This window comes from Apodemus sylvaticus, chromosome X (assembly GCF_947179515.1).
Source record: "Apodemus sylvaticus chromosome X, mApoSyl1.1, whole genome shotgun sequence".
In the NCBI taxonomy this organism is placed as follows: domain Eukaryota; kingdom Metazoa; phylum Chordata; class Mammalia; order Rodentia; family Muridae; genus Apodemus; species Apodemus sylvaticus.
The window spans coordinates 12,173,198-12,196,395 of NC_067495.1; the positions used below are offsets into that span (position 1 = coordinate 12,173,198).

The 23,198-nt window shown below is 45.7% G+C and overlaps 1 protein-coding gene across 4 annotated transcripts; it reads left to right on the forward strand.

The window, feature by feature from the left end:
• The first annotated feature begins 339 nt into the window (after positions 1-339).
• Positions 340-13,071, forward strand: Ftsj1 (FtsJ RNA 2'-O-methyltransferase 1). Of its 4 annotated transcripts, none has more exons than XM_052171344.1 (13): positions 341-563; positions 1,857-2,012; positions 2,247-2,316; positions 2,402-2,492; positions 3,903-3,981; positions 6,387-6,439; positions 6,528-6,581; positions 6,678-6,780; positions 6,893-6,976; positions 7,761-7,864; positions 7,948-8,136; positions 8,315-8,356; positions 8,769-9,019. In XM_052171344.1, the coding sequence occupies exons 2-12, from the start codon at positions 1,892-1,894 to the stop codon at positions 8,345-8,347; spliced, it is 981 nt and encodes a 326-aa protein (XP_052027304.1). In that variant the 5' UTR covers positions 341-563; positions 1,857-1,891; the 3' UTR covers positions 8,348-8,356; positions 8,769-9,019. The 4 variants fall into 4 exon arrangements, with proteins under 4 accessions (XP_052027306.1, XP_052027304.1, XP_052027303.1 ...); XM_052171343.1 differs by lacking the exon at positions 8,769-9,019 and adding an exon at positions 12,661-13,071 and having other exon boundaries at positions 342-563; XM_052171345.1 differs by lacking the exon at positions 8,769-9,019 and adding an exon at positions 12,661-13,071 and having other exon boundaries at positions 345-563; positions 7,767-7,864.
• Positions 13,072-23,198: the final 10,127 nt, after the last annotated feature.

Sequence of the window (23,198 nt, forward strand, 5' to 3'; positions counted from 1 at the left end):
TAGGTGTGGTCATGTCCGCTGAATTTTGGGAAATGTAGTACATAGGCTCAATAGCCGCCCCGATGTAAAAAGAAAAATGCGGCCAAGTAAGTTATCTTGGCCTCCTTTTTCTTGCTTTTTCTTTTTTTGTCTGAGTGATCAGGGGGTGAAAGTTTCCCATGCCAAGGTCTCTCTATGTAGCCCAGACTAGCCGAGAACTCGGGATCTTGCTCCGGAACGCAGCTATACGACCTTGGCCTTGAAACAAAGACCAAAGAGCCAGTTCACGTGCCTTGCAACATTATTGGCCAAACGATGTCAGTTGCATTCTGGGAACTGAAGTTCCTGTGACCCGGATATGTCGACGCAAGATGACGAGACTAACGTCATACGTTGTGCTCTGGTCTGGACCTCCTTGGAACTGCGCTGTTTTACGAAGCAAACTTTACCACGTTGCGGCAACCTCTAGCCGTGTGCAACAGGCCTTCGGGTCCACTCCGAACACCAACTGGAGCCGTACCTTTTCTCACCAGTTTGCACACTCTTCTAAAGGCTGGTGATCAGCTCTGTATCCAAGAGCTGAGGTAGGTCCTGGGGCACTGAGGACTTGAGCTGGGACCGAGACTGGAGGCGTGCCTGTCCTGTCCCCAACTCGGGATAAGGGGATTCACTCTCGGTGCTGCAACCGCATAGTTCAGTCAAGCCCTGGGAAGCTTGCCTAGAGCAGGGAACTAGAATGCTGGGTGAACTCGAACGGGGTGCAGCATGGAGTCACACAACTGATCTGCTATCTGCTGGGCCCCCTTGAAGGGTATTTGGTGGTTCTGATGGGCTGATGGTCTTTAAGGCTATGTAGATAGTCTTAGGGCTGCTAATAAAAGGTGGGTCTTGCCGGGCAGTGGTGGCACACGCCTGTAATCCCAGCGCTTGGGAGGCAGAGGCAGGAGGATTTCTGAGTTCGAGGCCAGCCTGATCTACAGAGTGAGTTCCAGGACAGCCAGGGCTATACAAAGAAGCTCTGTCTGGGGGAAAGAAAAAAAAAAAAACCAAATCCAAAAAAAACAAAAACAAAAACAAAAAGGTGGGTCTTGAAGGTATTAGACGTGTGGTGCTGTGTCCGCTGGGAAATTAATGAGGACTAATAATGAAAGTGGTGGCTATTTGGCAGTTTTCATATTGGTGAGGTTCTGGAGAGACGAGTAAGCAGAGTGATAAACCAATGGGATCAGTGACGAAAGAAGAGATAAAAGCTATATGAGCAACAGAGGTAATGTATGTAGTAATGAAAAGGATCCTGAAGGCCACTAGTGTGATCTTTGCGAGGTCAGTCAGAGGGCTGAGTAAGTGGAGCTGGTAAAGTGGTGTAATGGAAACCTAACAGGTCAGGATCCTCCAGGCATTAATTAATGACTGGAGGCCTAATCTATGACAGGATTGGTGGACTACAGAGTGGAGAGAGAGAGATTAGTCTATGGGAAATGGAATGAGGTTGTGTCAGGGTAATAGGTATGAAAAGCGAGGGCTTAATGGAGAGGTAGTACAGGGTCTGTGAATCTAAAGACCATGGAAATAAGTAGAGCCAGTCAGGTGTTGATGGAGATGAAATGGGTAGAGAAAATGGTTAAGGGAGAAATTACTTGTGTGGCGTGTCAGGTGATATAGTCAGAGGTGAGCAGAGTCGGTGGGTCCTCTGTCAGTTAACTGTGGTGTCCCACGGTGATGGGGACCTATGTGATGAGAAAAGGGACCTGAGAGTTCATGATAAGGTACTCAGGGTCCTGTCTGCGCTTCCATCTCCATGTGTTGAATGAGCTGTCTGTCATGTGGGCCCCATGAACTCAGTTAGCTCTACTTTTTGTTTTCTTTGCCCTGTACAGGACAGCGTCAACGCACCACCTACCAGTAGACTGAGATGGGACGGACATCTAAGGATAAGCGGGATGTCTACTACCGCCTGGCCAAGGAGAATGGCTGGCGGGCCCGAAGCGCTTTCAAGTTACTGCAACTTGATGAGGAATTCCAACTCTTCAAAGGTGCCCAATTTGGTGGCTAAGTGACCTGGGCGTGGACAGTAGGCTGCTTCTGCAGAATTCACTGTAATGGGTGGGCTAACTTGGAGCACGGAGACAGGGAAGAAGATGGGTCACAAAAGAGGAGGTGGGCACAGGGCTGGTGGGTAGACATTGGTTCTCCATAGGACAGAGGTGACTCTTGCAGTATCCTCTGGTTACACAGCCGACCAGTATGTCCTCACTGTGTCTGCACAGGTGTGAAGCGAGCAGTTGACTTGTGTGCAGCCCCAGGCAGCTGGAGCCAGGTGCTGAGCCAGAAGGTTGGGTGAGTGGCAGCACTAGAAGGTGACCTGGTGGGGGAAAGGCCTGGGGCGGAAATCCTATGCTGATGTGGCCTATGCTATCCGCAGGGGCCAGAGTTCTGGGCAGGTGGTGGCTGTGGACTTGCAGGCTATGGCTCCACTCCCAGGTGTGATACAGATCCAGGGTGACATCACTCAGGTGAGAGCACGCCTGCGAATATTGGGGTTATCCTGCGTGACTGGCTTCATTTGGGGATGATAGAAAGTAGAAGAGAAACAAGACAATAAAAACAGAGAAAGGCTGTGTGATCCCCCGGGTTTAAAATGCTGGGCATGAGGGGTAACAAGTATAAAGCTAAAAGCTAGCCTGAGTTATAAAATGAGACTGTGGCTCAAAAGTGCGTGAGTGAGTGAGTTGAGAGAGGGAAAGAGAGGGAGAGGAAGGGGGAAAGAGAGAGGGAGAGAGGAAGGAAGGGAGAGGCAGGCAGGCTGGAGAGATGGCTCAGCGGATTGCTCTTCCAAAGGTCCAGAGTTCAATTCCCAGCAACCACATGGCAGCTCACTACCACCTGTAATGGGATCTGACGTCCTCTTCTGGGATGTCTGAAGAGAGCAATGCTGTATTCACATATAATAAATTTAAAAAAAGAAGAAGAAAAGGAAAAAGGACTTTGAGATGACTTAAGGAGGGGCTTGCCAACCAACCAGATGACTACAAACCAGAGTTCAATCCCAAAAGTTGTCCTCTGAACTTCCACATGCATATGTACCTAGATATGCACGCAGTTAATGAATAAATAAATGCAGCTTTAAAATATCTTAGGGGCTGGAGAGATGGCTCAGCAGTTAAGAACACTGGTTGCTCTTCCAGAGGATCTGGGTTCGATTCGGAACACCCACAGAGTGGCGCACAACTATCTGTAACTTCAGTCCTAGGGAATCGAATGCCCTCTTCTGGCCTCCCTCAGCACCAGACAGACATGTGAGGCACGGACATGCATAAAGGCAAAACATTTATATACCTAAGAAAAGAAGAGCCAAGAGAGAAAGGGAGAGAGGAAAATAAAAAGCATTTTTAAGGAATTGATTAATTTTGTTCGTATTTGCTGTGTGTGCATAGAGAGGTCAGAGGTTACCTTGGAGGAGTCAGTTTTCTCCTACTGTTTGAGTTCTAGGGATGGAACTTTGGGTCATGAGGCCTGGCAGCAGTGACTTTACCTACCAAGCCAGTTCACCAGCCCCTTAAATTTTTTTTTCAATTTATATTTATTTCATTGTACATAGAATTTAGGTTTTTTTCTTTTTAGAGGAGTAGACTGGAGATGTAGCTTAGCGCTGGAGCACTCGTATAGTATAAGCAGCGCATACTGGGTTCTATCCCAGTACCAAAGACAGAACCTGAGAATGAGATTGACCACTGGTACATAGACTGCAGAGACACCAAAAGATGATGAGGACGGGTCCCTGGAGATGCAACCTGGTCTTAGGCAAAGCCTAAGAATATGGCTATTCCCCGGGGCTTCGGGGCTAGGGCTGTGGGCAGGTGGGATTTGAGGGTGAGGGCAGCAGAAGGTACTGAGACCATTCACGCCCTCTTCTTTTCCCATAGCTTTCTACTGCCAAGGAGATCATCCAGCACTTTGAGGGCTGCCCTGCCGACCTCGTAGTGTGTGACGGGGCTCCTGATGGTAAATGAGGTGTGGGGGTGACCTCTGTCTCTTAGCTCAGTTTTTTTTTCTCTCCCTCTTTCCCTCTGTTCTTTCCATTTCCTCCTTTCTGGCAATTTCTCCGCTCTCATTGTCCAGCCTCCTTCTCCCCGCCTTGCAAGTTTGTTTGGATTTTTGGGGGCTGTTTTGTGTACTGAAAATAGCTGGACCCTCACGTATGGACGGACGCAAGTGTTCTGTCACTGAGGTCACTGAGGTTTACCCCCTGCCCGTCAGCTTTGTGCTGTGTTGACCCTCCTGCCTTCTCATCCTGTGCTCTGTTTTTGATTTTTCTTTTTTAGCCAACCTTCTATTCGAAACATCTTCTGAGCACATATTGTATTGGGAAACTGTGCATAAGTAAATTCCACTGGTCTCTGGCCTTGTGAGGTCGGTGTTTCAGTGGGACTGCATAGAAAAGAGACAGTTGAGGACTGGAGAGATGGCTCAGCGGTTAAGAGCACTGACTGCTCTTCCAGAGGTCCTGGGTTCAAATCCCAGCAATCACATGGTGGCTCACAACCATCTGTAATGGGATCCAATGCTCTCTTCTGGAGTGTCTGAAGACAGTTACAGTGTACTTATATATAATAAATAAATAAAATCTTTTTTAAAAAGAGAGAAAGTTGAGCTGGTGGCTCAATGCCTGTAATTCCAGATCTTGGGAAACTGAGGCAGAAAGATCACTAGAGCCCAAGGTCAGCCTGGATTAAAAAGGCCCTGTCTGAGCCGAGCCGGGTGTGGTGGTGCACTCCTGTAATCCCAGCACTCGGGAGGCAGAGGCAGGTGGATTTCTGAGTTCGAGGCCAGCCTGGTCTACAGAGAGAGTTCCAGGACAGCCAGGACTACACAGAGAAACCCTGTCTCAAAAAAAAAAAAAAAAAAAAAAAAAAAAAAAAAAAAGGCCCTGTCTTAGCCGGGCAGTGGTGGAGCACGCCTGTAATCCCAGCACTCTGAGAGGCAGAGGCAGGCAGATTTCTGAGTTCAAGGCCAGCCTGGTCTACCAAGTGAGTTCCAGGACAGCCAGTGCTATACAGAGAAACTCTGTCTCAAAAAAACCAAATCCAAAAAAAACAAACAAACAAAAAAAAAGGCCCTGTCTCAAAAAATAAAAATAAGTGGGTAAGTAAGAGTTTTTGCTGTTCTTCCAGGGTACTGAGTTCATTTGAGAGCTGTCCGAGCCTGGTGACTCACAACTGCCTGTAGCTTTAACTCCAGAGGCTCTGACACTCTTTTGGTCCCCATGGGCACACACATGTGACATACAAAACTCAGACACATGTATTTTTTTAAAAATGTTTAAAAATACACAAAAAGAACAGCTATTTATAATTTTTTTTAATTTGTTTTTATTTATATGAATACACTGTAGCTGTCTTCAGACACCAGAAGAGGGCGTCATCAAATCTCATTACAGATGGTTGTGAGCCACCATGTGGTTGCTGGGAATTGAACTCGGGACCTCTGGAAGAGCAGTCAGTGCTCTAAACCGCTGAGCCATCTCTCTAGCCCTACAATTTTTAATAAAAAGATAAACTTTTTTTTTTTAAAGGTAGCAGATCCTGTAAGGAAGTCACTGAGATAGGCCAAGGCAGTAAAAACTACCTGCTGAGATTTGAGATAAAGTAGACAGGAAAGGCATCATTGACTTGTGAGCAGTAAAAATTGATAGCGAAGGAGCCAATGGGCCATCAGTTACAGCACTGCTCCTGACAGTGCAAACTTGGAGAAAGCCTGAGGGTTGTAGAACAAGGAAGACTGCCTGCCTGGGACGGTGACTGTATCCCTCAGGCTTCTTGAGCAGTGTGAGGGGCAGAGGTGGAAGCAGAGACATGCCCCCCTCCCCCAGGAGGAGATGGCCACTGCAGTAGAGCAAAAGAGTGACTTAAAACAGTGGGGGGTCCAGTGACAGGCAAGGAGAGAATGGTCCTACTTTGAAAATGGAAGGGGCTGGATCTGCTAAAGTCGGGAATGTGAGTATGACTGACGTGGGCCAAAGTTAGTCTCAGGGACTAAGGTCTTTGACATGAATAACTTGGAAGGATCCGATGAGCTGAGAAACATCGAGGAACCGATAATAAAGAAGGAAGTAGAAATTTGGCTTTGAACTTGTTGCACCTGTGGGGCTGGTCTATCGAGTCCCAGGAAGCCATCTGGGCTAGAGGTGGAAATACCCGTGCTGCTTGTGGGACAAGTAGTTTTCCAGAATTAAAATGGCTTCCCAGGTTGCCAAGGGCTCAGGGCTTAAATCCAGTTGGAAGACAAATAGTCTTTCCAGAACCTTCGCAGTTAAGAGGACCTGAAAAATATCTTTGGTTTTCTAATCTCTGCTATAAGAAGACATATGAAATCAGAGGGTCCCCTAATGCTGTTCCCTCTTGCTACAGTCACTGGTCTCCATGATGTGGATGAGTACATGCAGGCCCAGCTTCTCCTAGCTGTGAGTAACCCTGGTGGCCGCCTCTGCCCTCCTCTGACCCATTCCTGCCTGCTTCTGCCTCCACCTTACCCACCTGCACTTTCTGCAGGCCCTCAACATTGCTACTCATGTCTTGAAGCTAGGGGGCTGCTTCGTGGCCAAGGTGAGCCTTGGGGATCCTGGGGGAGTGCTGAGAAAGGTCCCGTCTAGGGAAAGGCTCCCCTTCCTTCTCTCTCTTGCCTTCCATCATACCTTACAGATATTCCGAGGCCGGGATGTGACCCTCCTCTACAGCCAACTCCGGATCTTCTTCTCCAGTGTGCTCTGTGCTAAGCCCAAGAGCAGCCGGAACTCAAGCATTGGTCAGTGGGTGGGTGGCATGGAGGCCTGATAGGCAAGGGGGTGATTGACCATGTGTCTGCATAAGGTTGAGGTGACAGAGAGTCACCCCTCACTCCAGGTTTTCCCCCACAGAGGCCTTTGCTGTGTGTCAGGGTTATGACCCTCCCGAGGGCTTCATTCCAGACCTGACCAGACCCCTGCTGAACCACTCCTACGGTGAGAGCCAGAGCTCGTGGTGACACATGCCTGGGGAAACTTAAACCAGCCGCATGCACCTGTGTGTCTTGAAAGCCTCAGCCTCACAACCGAGATAACAGTTCCACCCTCGTAGGGATATTTCAGATAGTCTTCCAATGGTAGCTCTTTGCCCTGGTGGAAATTTCACCAAACTAAGCATTCACCCAGGGAAGATCCTACCTGTCTATCTTAGGGAAACTATCAGGTAGAAAGCTCACCTGTATTAAACATGTTTTCCTGTGTAAGTCTGTAGCCTCGGAAACAGATGGGCAAAGGTGGAACCTGTCTCTGTAGATCCCATTTGAATGAGACAAGATAGAATGTGCTGGTAAAATGCTGGGCGGGCATGATACAGTGAACAGTCAGGCCTCGGGCTGCCGTTTCAGCATCAGTGATCAGAAGGTAATCTGCACCAGGTGACAGGTTACAAAAGGACCGTGATAGCGGGAGGGGGACTTCAGTGCTGGTGTGGCCTGTATCTGTTTTTTGTTTGTTTGTTTTTGTTTTTTGTTTTGGGTTTTGTTTTTTGGTTTTTTTTTTTTTTTTTTTTGGATTTTTTTCAAGACAGGGTTCCAAGCTGTCCTGGAACTCACTTTGTAGACCAGGCTGGCCTCGAACTCAGAAATCCACCTGCCTCTGCCTCCCAAGTGCTGGGATTAAAGGTGTGCGCCACCACCACCACCACCACCACCACCACCCCCACCACCACCCCTACCCCCCCACCCCCGGTGTGGCCTGTATCTTTACTCCGCCTCTTTCCAAGACACAGATTTCAACCAGTTGGATGGTCCCACTCGTGTTATTGTGCCCTTTGTGACCTGCGGGGACCTCAGCGCCTACGATTCGGACCGCACATACTCTCTGGATGTGAGTGTCCCGCCAGCAGATCAGGGATCAGAAGATGGATTGTCTTGGATTCTCAGATCCTCATCATCCCTTGTGTCTTACAGCTAGACGATGGCTCTGAGTACAAATATACTCCACCCACACAGCCCCCCATTGCACCCCCATACCAAGAGGCCTGCAGGTTGAAGAAGAATGGGCAACTGGCCAAGGAACTCCTGCCCCAAGAATGCTCCATCAACAGTGTAGACAAGTTGCCCCAGCCTCTTCCTATCCATACTGTGCTAACTCCCAAGGTATGGATATGTACCTCCGAGCCCACCATGACGTCTCCCCAATGTGCCTGCTTCTGCCCTGACTCACTCGCATGGTCCTTTCCTGCCTTGCAATAACTATAAGAGTCAGTAGGTCAGCCCACTGACAACTGGAAAATGTAGCCAAATGGCTGAGTTCCCTTTTCTTTTTCTTTGGCAGGTGGAAGACAATGAAATCAATTGTTCATCTTAACACATTAAGGTAAATTTGTTTCCACCCCCCCCAAAGTTCAAATAAAGGGCACCTTAAAGAAAAATCTGCATAGGACTGCAAGCTGGCTCTGTGGTTTAGAGCAAGTGTTGCCCTTGCGGAAGATCTTGAGTTTGGTTTCCAGCAGCCATGTCTGGGAGCTCACAACTGCCTATGACTTCACCTCCACAGGAGCAGATATCTCTGACCTCTCAGGGTACCTACATTCACAAGCACATACCCAGGACATACACACACACACACACACACACACACACACACACACACAATTAAAATCAATAAAAATAGTTTGGGCATGGTGGCACTCACTTTTAATCCTAGCACTTGGAGGGCTAGGGTGCAAGCAAATCTCTACAAGTTTGAGGTTAGCCTGGTCTGAAAATAGTTTTGTTTTTGTTTTCAGATTTATTTATTTATTATATGTGAGTACACTGCAGCTGTCTTCAGACACACCAGAAGAGGGCGTCAGATCCCATTACAGATGGTTGGGAGCCACCATGTGGTTGCTGGGATTTGAACTCAGGACTTTCCGAAGAGCAGTCACTGTTCTTAACCACTGAGCCATCTCTCCAGCCCCCTGGTCTGAAAATAGTTCCAGACCAGCCAATGTTACATAATGAGACCCTATCTGGAAAAAGAGAAAAAAAGAAAGCAACAGAATAAATCCTTCAGTGGGTTGAAAATATAACTCAGTTTGTAGAGTGCTTCCCTAAAATGCACAAAACCCCAGGTTCACCGGGCATATAATCTCAGCACCCAGACAATACAATAGAAGGATATGAGTTTCTAGAACATCCTCAGATAGTTAGCAGGTTTGAAACCAGCATGAACTACATGAAAACCAGCCTCAAAAGATGAAAGACCTCAGTAAATGTTTACATTTTTTTAATTGTTTTTGAACCAGGGTTTGTGTGGCCCTAGCCATGTAGACCACCAGGCTGGCCTCAAACTTAACAGCTCCACCTGCCTCTGCCTATAGTTCTGGAATGTAAGGCACATGCCACCGCCACCACCACCCAGGGGCTTTAAAAAATAAGGTTTATTTATTGGGTATACACTTATACACATGCAATTTTTCAAAAAAAAAAATCTTTTAAGGGTTTAAAGGGCTCAATCTTCAATACTGCCAAGGAAATAAAACAAAAATGTATTAAGAGCTGGGGATGTAGTTTAGTTGGTAGAAGGCTTGTCTGGAATGGACAAAGCTCTGAGCCCCAGGACCATGTAGTAGTTCATGCCGTGGTCGAACGGTGTCTTAGTTACTTTTTCTATTTTCTTTTTCTTTCTTTCTTTTTTTTTTTTTTTTTTTTTTTAGCTTTTCGAGACAGGGTTTCTCTGTTGTAGCCCTGGCTGTCCTGGAACTCACTCTGTAGACCAGGCTGGCCTCAAACTCAGAAATCCGCCTGCCTCTGCCTCCCAGAGTGCTGGGATTAAAGGTATGCGCCACCACTGCCCGTCTTTAGTTTTTCATTGCTGTGATAAGACACCATAAGCGAGGCAACTTATAGGAGAGAGCCTTCATTGGGAGTTTACAGTTTCAGAGGTTGAGTCCATGACTGTCATAGCAGGGAGCATGGAAGTGGGCAGACATGGCTCTGGAGCAATAATTAGTAATTGTGAGATAAAAACCATGGGGCAGAGAGGCACATACAAAGAGAGCAGGGGAGGGAGGGAGTTTACTGGGAATAGCCTGGGCCTTGAGTCCTCAAAGTTTGTCCCCAGTGACAACACGTCTTCCAACAAGTCCACACCTCTTAATCTCTCCCAGAAACACTTCCACCAGCTGGTCAGCAAGCATTCAAGTATATGAGCCTCTGGGGACCATTCATTTAAACCACCATAGACAGTCAGAAGTACAAGGTCATCCACAGCTGTATACCAGATTGTCTGTCCAGGAAGACAGCCTGGGCTGCATGAGACCCTATCTTCAATAAAAAACGAAGTTGGGGCTATAGAAGTGGCCAAAAGATGGTATCAGGTCCCCTGGAACTGGAGTTACAGGTGGTTGTGGGCCACCAGGTAGGCTCTGAGAATCAAACCCAAGATCTCCAGAAGAGTAGGCTGTGCTCTTAACCACTGAACCATTTCTCCAGCTCCTGGCCCACCCCCACCCCCACCCCCAAGGATTTGTTAAAAACATTTTTTTTCTCAATAGATGAATATATAGAGAGCATCTGAAGAACTTTAAGCATTTTGCATACTACCTGTTGAGGGGGTTGGTAAATACTTATTAAATGAATATTTGCAGGCATTCTAGGTTTAAAGATCCAACAGGAAACAAAGAGTCAGAATTTCTATATTGTAACTTGTATTTGACTGTGTTTACAATGAGCTACAAAAACAATGGTCTCCTAAGAGACCATCTGATTTTTATACAATAACAAAAGTACCCAAGGTGTGCTTCCCACAGAGGTGCCTTGTCACTGGAATGCATTGGCCGCACATGGAAAAGTAATACTGGCTCTGGAAGGTAGGAAAAAGTAAAGCAAAATGGAGACAATCAGAGAATGCAGACAGGAGTTTGGAGTTTTGAAAGTCCTTTTCTAGCCAGGCAGGCACCTGGGAGGCAGAGGCACCAGGATTGTGAGTGTGAGGCTAGCCTAGTCTACATGCGAGTTGACAGCCAGGGCTATGTAGAGACCCTGTGAGAAAAGGAAATAAAAAATAAAAGCATGTTTTCTAAAAGACCTTTGTGAGGTAAAGAAAGCACAGAGGGGAATAAGGTGTGAGCACTTGTGGGTTTATTTAGGGGAAGAACATTCCAGGAAGAAGGCACAGCAGACCTATTCAAGGTTCAAACTCCCTGAAATAGAAGAAGCCACGTGGTTCAAATAGGATGGACTTAGATCTGACTGTTAGGAGACATCCTTTTCCAACAATGGCCTAGCAGGTTACTCACATTTAAGTCTTCTAGTATAAAGGGCACCTTAAAAAGTTGAGACATGGGCTCAGCAGTTAAGAGCACTGACTGCTCTTCCAGAGGTCGTGAGTTCAATTCCAGCAACCACATGGTGGCTCACAACCACCTGTAATGGGATCTGACGCCCTCTTCTAGAGTGTCTGTGGATAGCTATAGTGTACTCAAATAAAAATAAATAAATCTATAAAAAAAAATTAAGACAAACAAGAAAATTGACACACAGCCCAGGAATGGTGGCACACACCTTTAATCCTAGCACCCAGCAGGTAGAGGCAGGCAGATTTCAGAGTTCGGGGTCAGCCTGGTCTACATAGCGAGTTCCAGGACAACCAGGGCTACAGAATGAAATCCAGAGGCTCACACCTACCTAATGCACCAGGCACAACATGGTACACAAATATGCAAGGCAAAACACCCATGCACATAACTAAACAAGTAATCTCAAAAAAAAATTAGCTAGAAAGACAGCTAACTGGTTAAGATCACTTGCTGCCCATTCAGACATCAAGGTTCGGTCCCTGTAGCAGCTCACAGCTGTCTGTAACTTTGATTCCATGGGATCAGATGCTTTCTTCTCTGCCCCCCATATTTACCAAGCAGACATGATGCATTTACGTACATGCATGCAGGCAAGACAGTTATACACATAAAATGAAAATAAATAATTTTTTTTAAATTGAAACAGGCCAAGTGTGGTGACACAGGCCTTTGGTCCTAGTACATAAGCAACAGGCCAGCCTAGGCTATATGGCTGAAGCAAAACAAAAATAAACAAAATGGGTGAGGTATATAGGTCAGTGATACAACTTGCCTGGCATACACGAGGCCCCCCAGTTGCTAGGATTAAAGATGTACACTACCATACCCAGCCTCAATTGTACTTCTAAGAAATTAGTTCTAGGGCTGGAGAGATAGCTTAAGAGGAAAAGGCTCTCCCTGCTAAGCCCAATGGCCAAGACAAATTAGTTCTTTTAAAATTGAGTTAAAATAATATTTATTATATATATTTATTATATAATATATATTATTTTATTTAATATATATATTATTTTTATTTCTATTTATATGAGTACACTGTAGCTGTCTTCAGACACACACCAGAAGATGGTGTCATCAGATCTCATTACAGATGGTTGTGAGCTACCATGTGGTTGCTAGGATTTGAACTCAGGACCTCTGGAAGAGCAGGCAGTGCCCTTAACCGCTGAGCCATCTCTCCAGACTGACAGATTAGTTCTTGACGCCTGTGGCCCTCCTGTTCAGTCCTAGCCTGTTCACAGTGAGGAACTACACAACAATGAGAATGAAATAGCACTTGTACCTTTGACACACATGGTTTTTTTTTAATATATATATACATTTCCCTTTATGTTAGGGTTTGCAGTAAAAGTCAAACTATTACAGCCCAAAAGCTGCTGCCTGCCAACACAACCAGAAGCTGTCTGGGTGAGTTTGTTTGCAGATATCATCTATGGGGACTGAAGAGACCGACCTAGAGTGAGGATCTACAACAACTCCATCACTACAAAGAAATGGTGAAGAAGTCCTCGGAGCTGCAGGAGGGATTTGTTGAGACTGTGAGCACCTTCCACTTCTCTAATTCTCTCCTGGAGTGTCCTAGAAGGCCCAGGATTGTCCCCCAAAGCAGTAGTTCTTACTGTGGTTAAAATGAGGGACCTCCACCAAGCATGGTGGAGGAACGTGTGAATATTGTCACTAAAGCTGAAGTTCAGCTTTATTCCCAGTTAACAAATATTGGCAATAAATCAAAACAGGAAAAGCCCTATGTATGTAAGTCGCTTACTTTTTATCTGACGGTTTACAGACATCTGAAATACTGCTCCTATTTCTCACCACTTTGAATAATAGTTGATTTTATAAATTGATTCTATAATTAGATATCTCATTTATAACTGCATCCCAATGGGTTGATTGTCTGGGTGGATATTTGTGAGACATCTTCCCTTATAGGCTAGACTGCCCTTAAAACTCAGAATCCACCAGGCAGTGGTAGTGCACACCTTTAATCCCAGCACTTTGGAGGCATTGGCAGGCGGATTTCTGAGTTCGAGGCCAGCCTGGTCTACAGAGTGAGTTCCAGGACAGCCAGGGCTATACAGAGAAGCCCTATCTGGGGAGGGGAGGTGGGGGGACCTCAAAATCCTCCAGCATCACTCCCTGAGTGCTGAGATTGCAGACCTGTGCCACCAAACCTGGCTACTATATTCCAGTTTTATTCAAATGTAAGGAGATAACTGTATTTCAGCATAATCTGCCTTTGTCAATATTCAGAGGTATTTGTATGCATATGCAGGTTTGCCTTCAAAAACACCCTGTGGTGGACTGAGGATGTAGCTCAGTGGTAGGTCCTTGCCTAGTATGCATAAGGCCCTGGGTTCCATTTTCACCAACACACAAAGTCTGTTAGTTGGATGTAGTACTGTTACCACCTACAGGTTACTCAGGTGCCCAAAATGAAAACCCTCAAGCCCAGAACCTCGAGGTCAATGTGGACAGTAGAGCTAGGCCCTTTTCAAAAAGAAAACAAAAGGTGAAGTCAAATGTGGCACACACCTATAATCCCAGATTTCCAAAAGATTTCTCAGATGATTTTTGTTGCAGTTGCTTTGTTTTATTTGGTTGAGAAAGGGTCTTGTGTAGCCAAGGCTGGCCTCAATCTTACTGTATACCCAAGAATGACATTGAAATAGGGATCCTCCCATCCCTATCTCCCAAGTACTGACATTAAAGGCATGTTTGACGATGCCTAATTTTACTGGACCAAACTTTTTGGGTTGTCAGTCTTTTCTTTATACTTAGCTAACCAGGTACAAGTCCTTGAATTCTATGCCCAGCACGACCAATATAAGCAGGCGTGTGGGGGGAAATTTGTTTTCTAAAGAAGTGTCGAGAAAAAAAAAAAAAAAAGAAGTGTCGAAGTCCTCTGTCTTAGTCAGGGTTTCTATTCCTACACAAAACATCACAACCAAGAAGCAAGTTGGGGAGGAAAGGATTTATTCCACTTACACTTCCACATTACAGTTCATCACCAAAGGAAGTCAGGACTGGAACTCAAGCAAGTCAGGAAGCAGGAGCTGATGCAGAGGCCATGGAAGGATGTTACTTACTGGCTTGATTCCCCTGGCTTGCTCAGCCTGCTCTCTTATAGAACCCAAGAACACAAGCCCAAAGGTGGTACCACCCACAAGGGGCCCTCCCCACTTGATCACTAACTGAGAAAATGCCCCACAGCTGGATCTCATGGAGGCACTTCCCCAACTGAAGCTCCTTTCTCTGTGATAACTTCAGCCTGTGTCAAGTGGACACACAAAACCGGCCAGTACATCTTCCTTGACTATAATTCTGAGTTTTTAGAACCCAGCAGGAGCTGACATGAACTTCCTAAGCTATCTTCTGGGGCCTAATCCTACGTCTTTACAAACTCAAGTATATCCGAGCACCTGCACTTTGGTCTCTGACCACTCCTCTCTCTGCGATTCCAGGAATGTCTGCACCCCACTCTGTCTAGAGGTTTTCACACTACAGTGATTTAACCTGAGATGATGATTCTCATTCAAATCAATATGACCACAGGAATGTCCACAACCCTGGCTCTCTGACCTCAGGAATGCATGTCTGGAGGGCCCCCACAAAGGCATGCCATCACAGATGCGTCTACGCCCGTGCCCCGTTGCCACACCAACTCCGCAGTGCCCAGGAAAGAACCGAGAGACTCCACAAGTGCCCCTGTTCCAGGCTTTGACTGTTGGGAGGGGTATGGGTGGAGCAAGAGATCCAGGCAGAGGGGAAAACCTGTGCTTGCCAGACTCCATGAGCAGCAAGCAGAGATGAGGGGTGGAGCAGGAACAGTCGGCCTGAGGACCAGTAGTGGGACATGAGATCAGAGGGGAGATGAGACAGGAGCAAGGATAGAACCGAATGGCACAAAAAATAGCTCAAGAATTGAGGGTCTGGAGAGATGACTCAGCTTTAAGAGCATGTGTTGTTCTTGCAGAAGACCCGGGCTCAATTTCCAACACCCTCAAGGTAGCTGAAAAACTTCAGTAACTCCAGTTCCAGGACGTCTAATGCTTTCTTCTGACCTCTTCCCGTGCCAGGCATTCCATGTGGTATATAAAACAGACAGAAAGAAAACACGCACAAATGTATAAATCTTTAAAGAATGGGCAGATGGAAATTAAATAAATAAATAAATAAATAAATAGCCAGGCAGTGGTGGCGCACGCCTTTAATCCCAGCACTTGGGAGGCAGAGGCAGGTGGATTTCTGAGTTTGAGGCCAGCCTGGTCTACAAAGTGAGCTCCAGGACAGCCAGGGCTACAAAGAGAAACCCTGTCTTAAAAAAAAAAAAAACAAAAAAACAAAAAAATAAATAAATAAGTAAAAGAATGGGCAGATGAGATTACATAAAATTAAAGGTCTCCTGTGCTCAGCAGAGTGAACAGACATTTTGTATAGAACAAAAGACAATTTTTGCCAGCTGTACTTCAAACAGAGTTAATATCTGGTGGTGGCAGCGCATGCCTCTAAGCCTAGCACTTGGGAGGCTGCAGATCTCTGTGACTTGGAGACAAGCCTGGTCTACAGAGCAAGTTTCAGGACAGCCAAGGCTACACAGAGAAACCCTGTCTCAAAAAAGATAAAACAAAACAAAACTAAAAGATTATTGGCCACTCGTATTTCCCGTCTTTGGTTTCTTGAGACAGAGTCTCTATGCAGATCTGGCTGTCCTGGAACTCACTTTGTAGACCAGGCTGGCCTTGAACTCACATCAGCCTGTCTCTACCCCCTGAGTGTTGGGATTAATAGGCATGTGCCACCATACCCAGCTGCCAGTGAATGCTTCTGAAGTAGTGAACATCCTTAGTCACCAGAGAAATTCACAATTAAACAACTTTGAGGGCCGACAGGAAGGCTCTGTAGGAAGGAAAAGGCTGCCGATACTTAGCAACCTGAAGGAAGTAGCCAAGGCCCCAAGTCCAGAGACCCAGCTCCTGCACGCTGCCTCCTGACCTACACTTACAGGCTGTGGCATAAGCACACACCCACACACATACTAAAATTAAAGAAATGTAAACTTTGAAGGGATAGAAACGTAACTTGTTTGGGTAGGTTTCCCTAGCACACACAAAACCCTGGCTCCAAAGGCAGCTCTGCAGAAGGCAGAAGGGCAGCACATGGCTGTAATCCTAGCAGTGGATTGGTAGAGGCAGGAGGACAAGAAGTTCACGATCATCTTTGACTGCAGCAGGAATTAGAGGCCAGCCCTGGCTACACAGGACCTCTCGTTATAAAAATAATAATAATAATAGACTGCTTTGAGATTCCACCTGCCGCGAAGCCAAAATCTCACCATCATGAAAACATGCTAATACAGATTATAGAAGATTATAGAAACAAGAACCTGGGCTCTTGATAGGCGTGTCAATTAGTGCAGCAACTATGGGAATCAGTATAGAGGCTTCTCAAGGACCTAAGAACGGAACTACTGTATGATCTAGCTATACCACTCCTGAGCATAACCCAGAGGACTTCCCACTACAGAGATATGTGCATGTCCCTAGCCTTTTTAAAAATCCCTGCTCACCGGGGGTGGCCAGCACACCTTTAATCCCAGCACTCTGGGAGGCAGAGGCAGGCAGATTTCTGAGTTCGAGGCCAGCCTGGTCTACAGAGTGAGTTCCAGGACAGCCAGGGCTACATACACAAAGAAACCCTGTCTCAAAAAAACCAAAATAAATAAATAAATAAGTAAAAATAAATAAATAAAATCCCTGCTGGGCACATTGCTACAGACTCCCCTAAATTCACCGTTGTGCCAGCGGGCATATCTTAGCATATCTTCTTTTGAGCAAATATAGTATAGTTCACAGGCTTTGTAAGCAGATACTAATGATTACTTTCGCCCACCAATAGCATGTGTAGCACCTTCTAACACTATGAGCTCTAGCCAGTAGGGGCAGTACTTCCAGTTGACTACCGACTTCCTTTCTCCATGTTCTATACTGAAAGTACGCGGCACCTTCAGCAACAGGGCCTTACTATCAACTGGTGCCGGGTAACCAATAGCACTGACAACAACCTACAGTGTTTCTGAAGGGCCTGTGAGACCTCTTTGCCCAGTGAACTCATAATGTAACCCATTCCTGGCCCTAGAGATTATACTTGGTTGTATAAGATGTCTAGTTGTGCTATTGCCCTCCGTATGCTATATATGGTCCTTTGATAAATGCATATGTTTTGAGAAGCTTCTATAGTAGTGGGTTTTCACGTGGCTTTTCAGAAGGCCTTTAGTCTTCATTATCCCTTTCTCTCTATGGTCCCTCCTTTACCCTGCCCTCCTTATTGAATCCTTCTGTTGCAGTTTCCCATGCCCCTTTATACTATTCTCTATCCCATCCTTAGAAGACCCCCTCCTCCCGGCCAGTCTGTTATCAACTACCTAACCTCTGGATATTCTACATAGAACACATGTGTAAAGCGTAAACATAGCATCCACATAGGAGAGAGCACGTAATGTTTGTCTTTCTGGGGCTGGGTTACCTCACCCAAGAAGCAAGCTTCTAGTTCCATCTATTCAGTCATCAGAGAAGCTTCTTGCGGTAAATAGTAATGAAGACAGACCCACCCACAACTGGAGAATGTGCAAAGAATAAGATACTCTGGAAGCCCTAAGCCTTACTGGGATGTCTTGTTATCAAACCCTTACCCTCAAAGCTCAGGGAGCTAGCTATGCAGAAGGAGATGAAATATTGTAAGTCAAAAATGGGAGACAATGTTAAGGAAACCACATTTTCCAAAAGGAGCAGAGTTGTGGCACATATAAATGCACAGAGGCTATGACAGCACGCACCAGACCTGAACAACCTCAGGCTAGGCAAAACTGCACCAGAGAGGAGGGGAAGTGGGCACAAAGTCCTGCCCACAAATGCTAGCTGATAGGAGAGGAAAAATCAGTTTTCTTTAATGGAGTGACACTGTGTGTATTAACCCGACCCCAGAGCAGACCTCATTGGCCCACACAATCAGATCTTACTTCTGTCTCTCAAGTGATAAAATTAAAGGCTTGTGCCACCACACCTAGCTTGCTTATTTTTTTTTAAGAGAGAAAATATGAAGTTGGGGTAGGGAAAGGGAGTTGGGGTCTGAGAAAGAATATAATAAAAATATTTTGTATGAAATTCTCAAAGAATTCTGCCAGGTGTGGTGGTACAAGTTCTTAATCTCAACATTCAAGAGGCAAAGGTAGGGGCTGGAGAGATGGCTCAGCGGTTAAGAGCACTGGCTGCTCTTCTGAAGGTCCTGAGTTCAAATCCCAGCAACCACATGGTGGCTCACAACCATCTGTAAAGAGAGCTGATACCCTCTTCTGAAGTGTCTGAAGACAGCAACAGTATACTGACATATAATAAATAAATAAAAAAAAAAAAAAAGAGGCAAAGGTAGAAGGATCTCTGTGAATCTGAGGCCAGCCTGGTCTACACAGCAAATTCCAGAACAGTCAGAACTACATAGAAAGAGACATTGTCTAAAAAAAAAAAAAAAATTATAGTGCCTGGTCTATGTGGCGTGAACCTATAATTCTACCACTCGGGAAGCATAGTATTTTCCAGGACCATGGAAGCTTCCAGGTTAGATCCAGCCCAAGTCATTTGAGGCCTGTATCCTAAATGTATGGTGTCTTCAGCAATAAGGGCTTACCTTCAACCTCTGAGAGGCAACCAGCAAAAATCTATCTTGTTTTGGGAATCATTTGGCCACCCTGACGAAACATATGAAAGGTGGTTTCTCATACCTAGTACTGGGGGCTTTTAATAATCCAGAAACCATTAAAGCATAGAAGGGCAGAAGGTAGTAAGGGCTTGAGAGGGAAATAGCAGACTAGGGGTGATAGAAAGTGAGAATAGAAAAATGGGAAAGAAGATACATACAAAAGGAGGGGGAAAGACCAGAGACAAATAACAGCAAGGTTGTTGGAAAAAGCATGAAGGGATCATATTGTTTAATTTTCCAAAAATACACAACACATATAAGCATATGCATACACACATATATTTTATGCTGCTTGATATATGCTCCCCAGCATATATGACAATGCTCCCTACAAGACCTAGTACAGTGTTAATGCTGTGCATGTAGATGTGATACTGTATTATATAAGGAAAATGATAATGAAGAAAGGTCTGCCCATAGTCAGTGCAGACACAGTTGTTATTCTGAATATTTTAGTCTGAGATTGGTTGACTTCGTATGTGTGGAACCCATTAGAATACTGATTGTGTTTGGAAAGCCAGCCTTTAAGGAGACAGTTAAATACAGTCACATATATAAGTTACTCATCTATTAGGATAGGTGTCATCATAAGAAAACACAGACCATACACAGCAAAAGCCAAGAGAGAACTTAGTAAGAAGATGGCTATATACACCTTTTGGAAGAGACACCTGACTAGAAAGCAACCTTGCTATTGTTCTCGTCTTGTGGACTTGAGCCTTCCAGAACTGTGAAGAGAATAAATATAGTCCAAGTTAGTGTTCTATTGCTGTGAAAAGACAACATGACCATGGCAACTCTTTTTAAAGATTTATTTATTTTATGTATGTAAGTACACTGTAGCTGTCTTCAGACACCCCAGAAGAGGTCACCAGATCTTATTACGGATGGTTCTGAGTCACCACACCATGTGGTTACTGGGATTTGAACTCAGGACCTCTGGAAGAGCAGTGAGTACTCTTAACCACTGAGCCATCTCTCTAGCAGCCCCCCCAACCTAACTCCCCTCCTCCCATGGCAACTCTTAAAGAAGAAAGTGTTCCATTGGGGGCTGGCTTGCCATTTCAGAGGTTTAGTCCGTTATCCTCATGGCGGGAAGCATGGCAGAAGCATGGTGGCACACAGGCAGACATGGTGCTGGAGAGATTACTGAGAATTCTAGATCTGAACCTACAGGCAGCAGGAAGAAAGGGACCGTGGACTTGGCTTGGATTTTGGAAACTTCAAAGGCCCCCCCCAATGGCACACTTCCTCTAACAAGGCCACACCTATTCCAAAAAGGCCACACCTCCTAAACCCTCTCAAAGTACAGCCAAAATAATTTGGCTGAAGGTGCCAAGGTCTGCTACTTGTTGGGACTGGAACTTGGCTCCCTCATTCAAATTTATTCTCACCAGCTTTCTGTTTCCGATGCTTTCCCCCACCGTTTAAACTTTTCTTTAATATTCCTCTCTCTCTCTCTCTCTCTCTCTCTCTCTCTCTCTCTGTCTGTCTGTCTCTCTGTCTCTGTCTCTGTCTCTCACTTTCTCTCTCTCTGTCTCTCTCTCTCTGTCTCTCTCTCTCTCTCTCTCTCTCTTTTGGAGGGGGGGAGTTAGGAGACACTTTAATTCCTTTCTGCAAGTTAGCTTAGCTGGACAGGGTCTTGTCCTGAGGCTGCCACTCCCTTTACTCCCTTTAGGGTGAGGCTTTTCTTACTCCAAAACTCTTCCGTTTACTGTCAGGCAGATTTTTTTTTTTTTTTTTTTTGGACAGAAGCAGAAAGCAGCCACTTTCTTCCTCAAAATTTCACAAGAATGGCCTCTAAGTCACTTCCTAATATCCTCCTCCGAAGCTTCCAGAGCCAGGACCCCACAGTTCAAAGCACATCCTTCCTAGTCTTTCTCAATAGTTCCACTCCCTGATGACTATGCATTCAAATATGAGCCTGCGGAGTGGAGTCATACTTATTCAAACCGCCGCGTGTATTGAGCCACAGAGCCCATAACACTTTATTATAAAGGCTGGAACCACTGAGACGTTGCCTCTTACTTTCCAGGCTAATTTCAGGAGACCTGCCTTTGACTATGTGTGAGAGAAGGCACTCACTTGAAGGAAAGGGAATTTGACTGATCCTCGGGCTAAGTTGAAACCAGGTATGGAGCTGAGAGGAAACAGCAGCAGCTCAGGAAAATTCGAGGATGAAATCTGCAGCATTGCAGTGGGTTCTAGAAGCTGTGCCCATTGTCCATCCTCAGCGACATTGCTGCCTAGGAAAATGGGTATATTGGAGATATACCCATTTTATAACTGCACAAAATCACCTTCTACTGTGCCTCCAAATTTGGCCCATACCAAGTTATTCTACTGCTGAACGGCTATATAGTTTTATAGGCACTTGTGGTGGTTTGAATAGGAATGGTCCCCATAGATTCGCGCGCGCGCGCGCGCGCGAGAGTATGTGTGTGTGTGTGTGTGTGTGTGTGTGTGTGTGTGTGCTTGGCCCATAGGGAGTGGCACTATTAGGAGGTGTGGCTTTGTTGGAGAAGGTGTAGCCTTATTGGAGAAAGCATGTCACTGTAGGGGTGAGCTTTGAGGTCACCTATGCTGAGACTCTGCCCAGTGTGGCACACAGTCCCCTTCTGCTGCCTATGGATTAAGATGTAGAACTCAAAGACTCCGTGCAGCAGTATAGGGCAATACCAGAACAGGGAAGTGGGAAGGGGTGGATGGGGGAACAGGGGGAGGGAAGAGAGCTTATGGGACTTTCGGGGAGTGGGGAGCCAGGAAAGGGGAAATCATTTGAAATGTAAATTAAAAATATATCAGAAAAAAACAAAAAACAAACAAACAAACAAAAAAGATGTAGACGCTGCCATGCTCCCTGCCATGATGAGAATGGACTAAAGCTCTGAAACTGTAAGCCAGCCCCAATGAAATGTTTCCCATTATAAATGTCGCCATGGCTATGGTGTCTCTTCCCAAAAACAGAAACCCTAACTAAGACAGCACTCATGCCTCAGTTCAGAAAAGTAGACGCAAATAAATAAATAAATAAATAAATAAATAAATAAATAAATATAAAAAAGAAAAGTAGATGCACTGTGGTCTTCTTAGGCTTAGTGACAGTCCAAGGGAAGGAGCAAGTGTCTGGGAAAGCCGAGCCATGGGCTGTGCCTCACCGAAAAGCTCTGCTAGTTCCTACTGGGAGCCATAACCATCCAGGCAGGGCTGGGGACATTTAAGGATAATTGGATGTAGCTGGGCGGCAGTGGCGCACGCCTGTAATCCCAGCACTCTGGGAGGCAGAGGCAGGTGGATTTCTGAGTTCGAGGCTAGCCTGGTCTACAGAGTGAGTTCCAGGACAGCCAGGGCTACACAGAGAAACCCTGTCTCATAAAACCAAATCCAAAAAACAAAACAACAACAAAAAAGGATAATTGTATGTTCATATGTGCATGAAGGTACGTGTACCTTCTGAAGAGGATAAAGTTGTACATTCCACGGTATACTCCCACACATGTGTGTACACAGTTATAATACTTTGGTGCCTTTATATAGAGGTGTGTAATGCTCATACTTTGCTGTTGGAAATGGAGATGATGAGATTATGCACACATATGTACTACTAGCCTCAGTATATATTTTCTGGACTACTGGTGTACAGATATGCCTAGCAGGTGTGTGCATATCTTGTAAAAGGTAGTTGTGCAGCCGGGTGGTGGTGGCTCATGCCTGTAATCCTAGCACTCTGGGAGGCAGAGGCAGGCGGATTTCTGAGTTCGAGGCCAGCCTGGTCTACAGAGTGAGTTCCAGGACAGCCAGGACTACACAGAGAAACCCTGTCTCAAAAAAAAAAAAAAGTAGTTGTGCAACTACATTTCTATGTGCAAATGCATACTAGCCATGTGTGCTGCCTCAGTGTTCCTGTCTGTATGTGTATGCGTGCCTACCAAAGTGCTTAGACATAGTTATGTATGCATTCAGAGGCGCCCATTGACTGAGGCTGGTGTTTCTAGTTGTGTGTGCATGCATACCTTTGGGTGCCTATATGTGTACAATTGAGAGTGAATAGGTTATTTGCAAGCTTGGACCTGGATGTCTGCGCATGTAGATTTCTGGGAACTTGCATACAAGCATGGG

Coding starts and splice junctions, on each gene's coding strand:
- Ftsj1 (XM_052171344.1), top strand. CDS start 1,892: ATGGGACGGACATCTAAGGATAAGCGGGATGTCTACTACCGCCTGGCC. Junction 6,582..6,677: donor GGGGCTGCTTCGTGGCCAAG/GTGAGCCTTGGG, acceptor CATACCTTACAG/ATATTCCGAGGCCGGGATGT. Junction 7,865..7,947: donor ACCGCACATACTCTCTGGAT/GTGAGTGTCCCG, acceptor TGTGTCTTACAG/CTAGACGATGGCTCTGAGTA.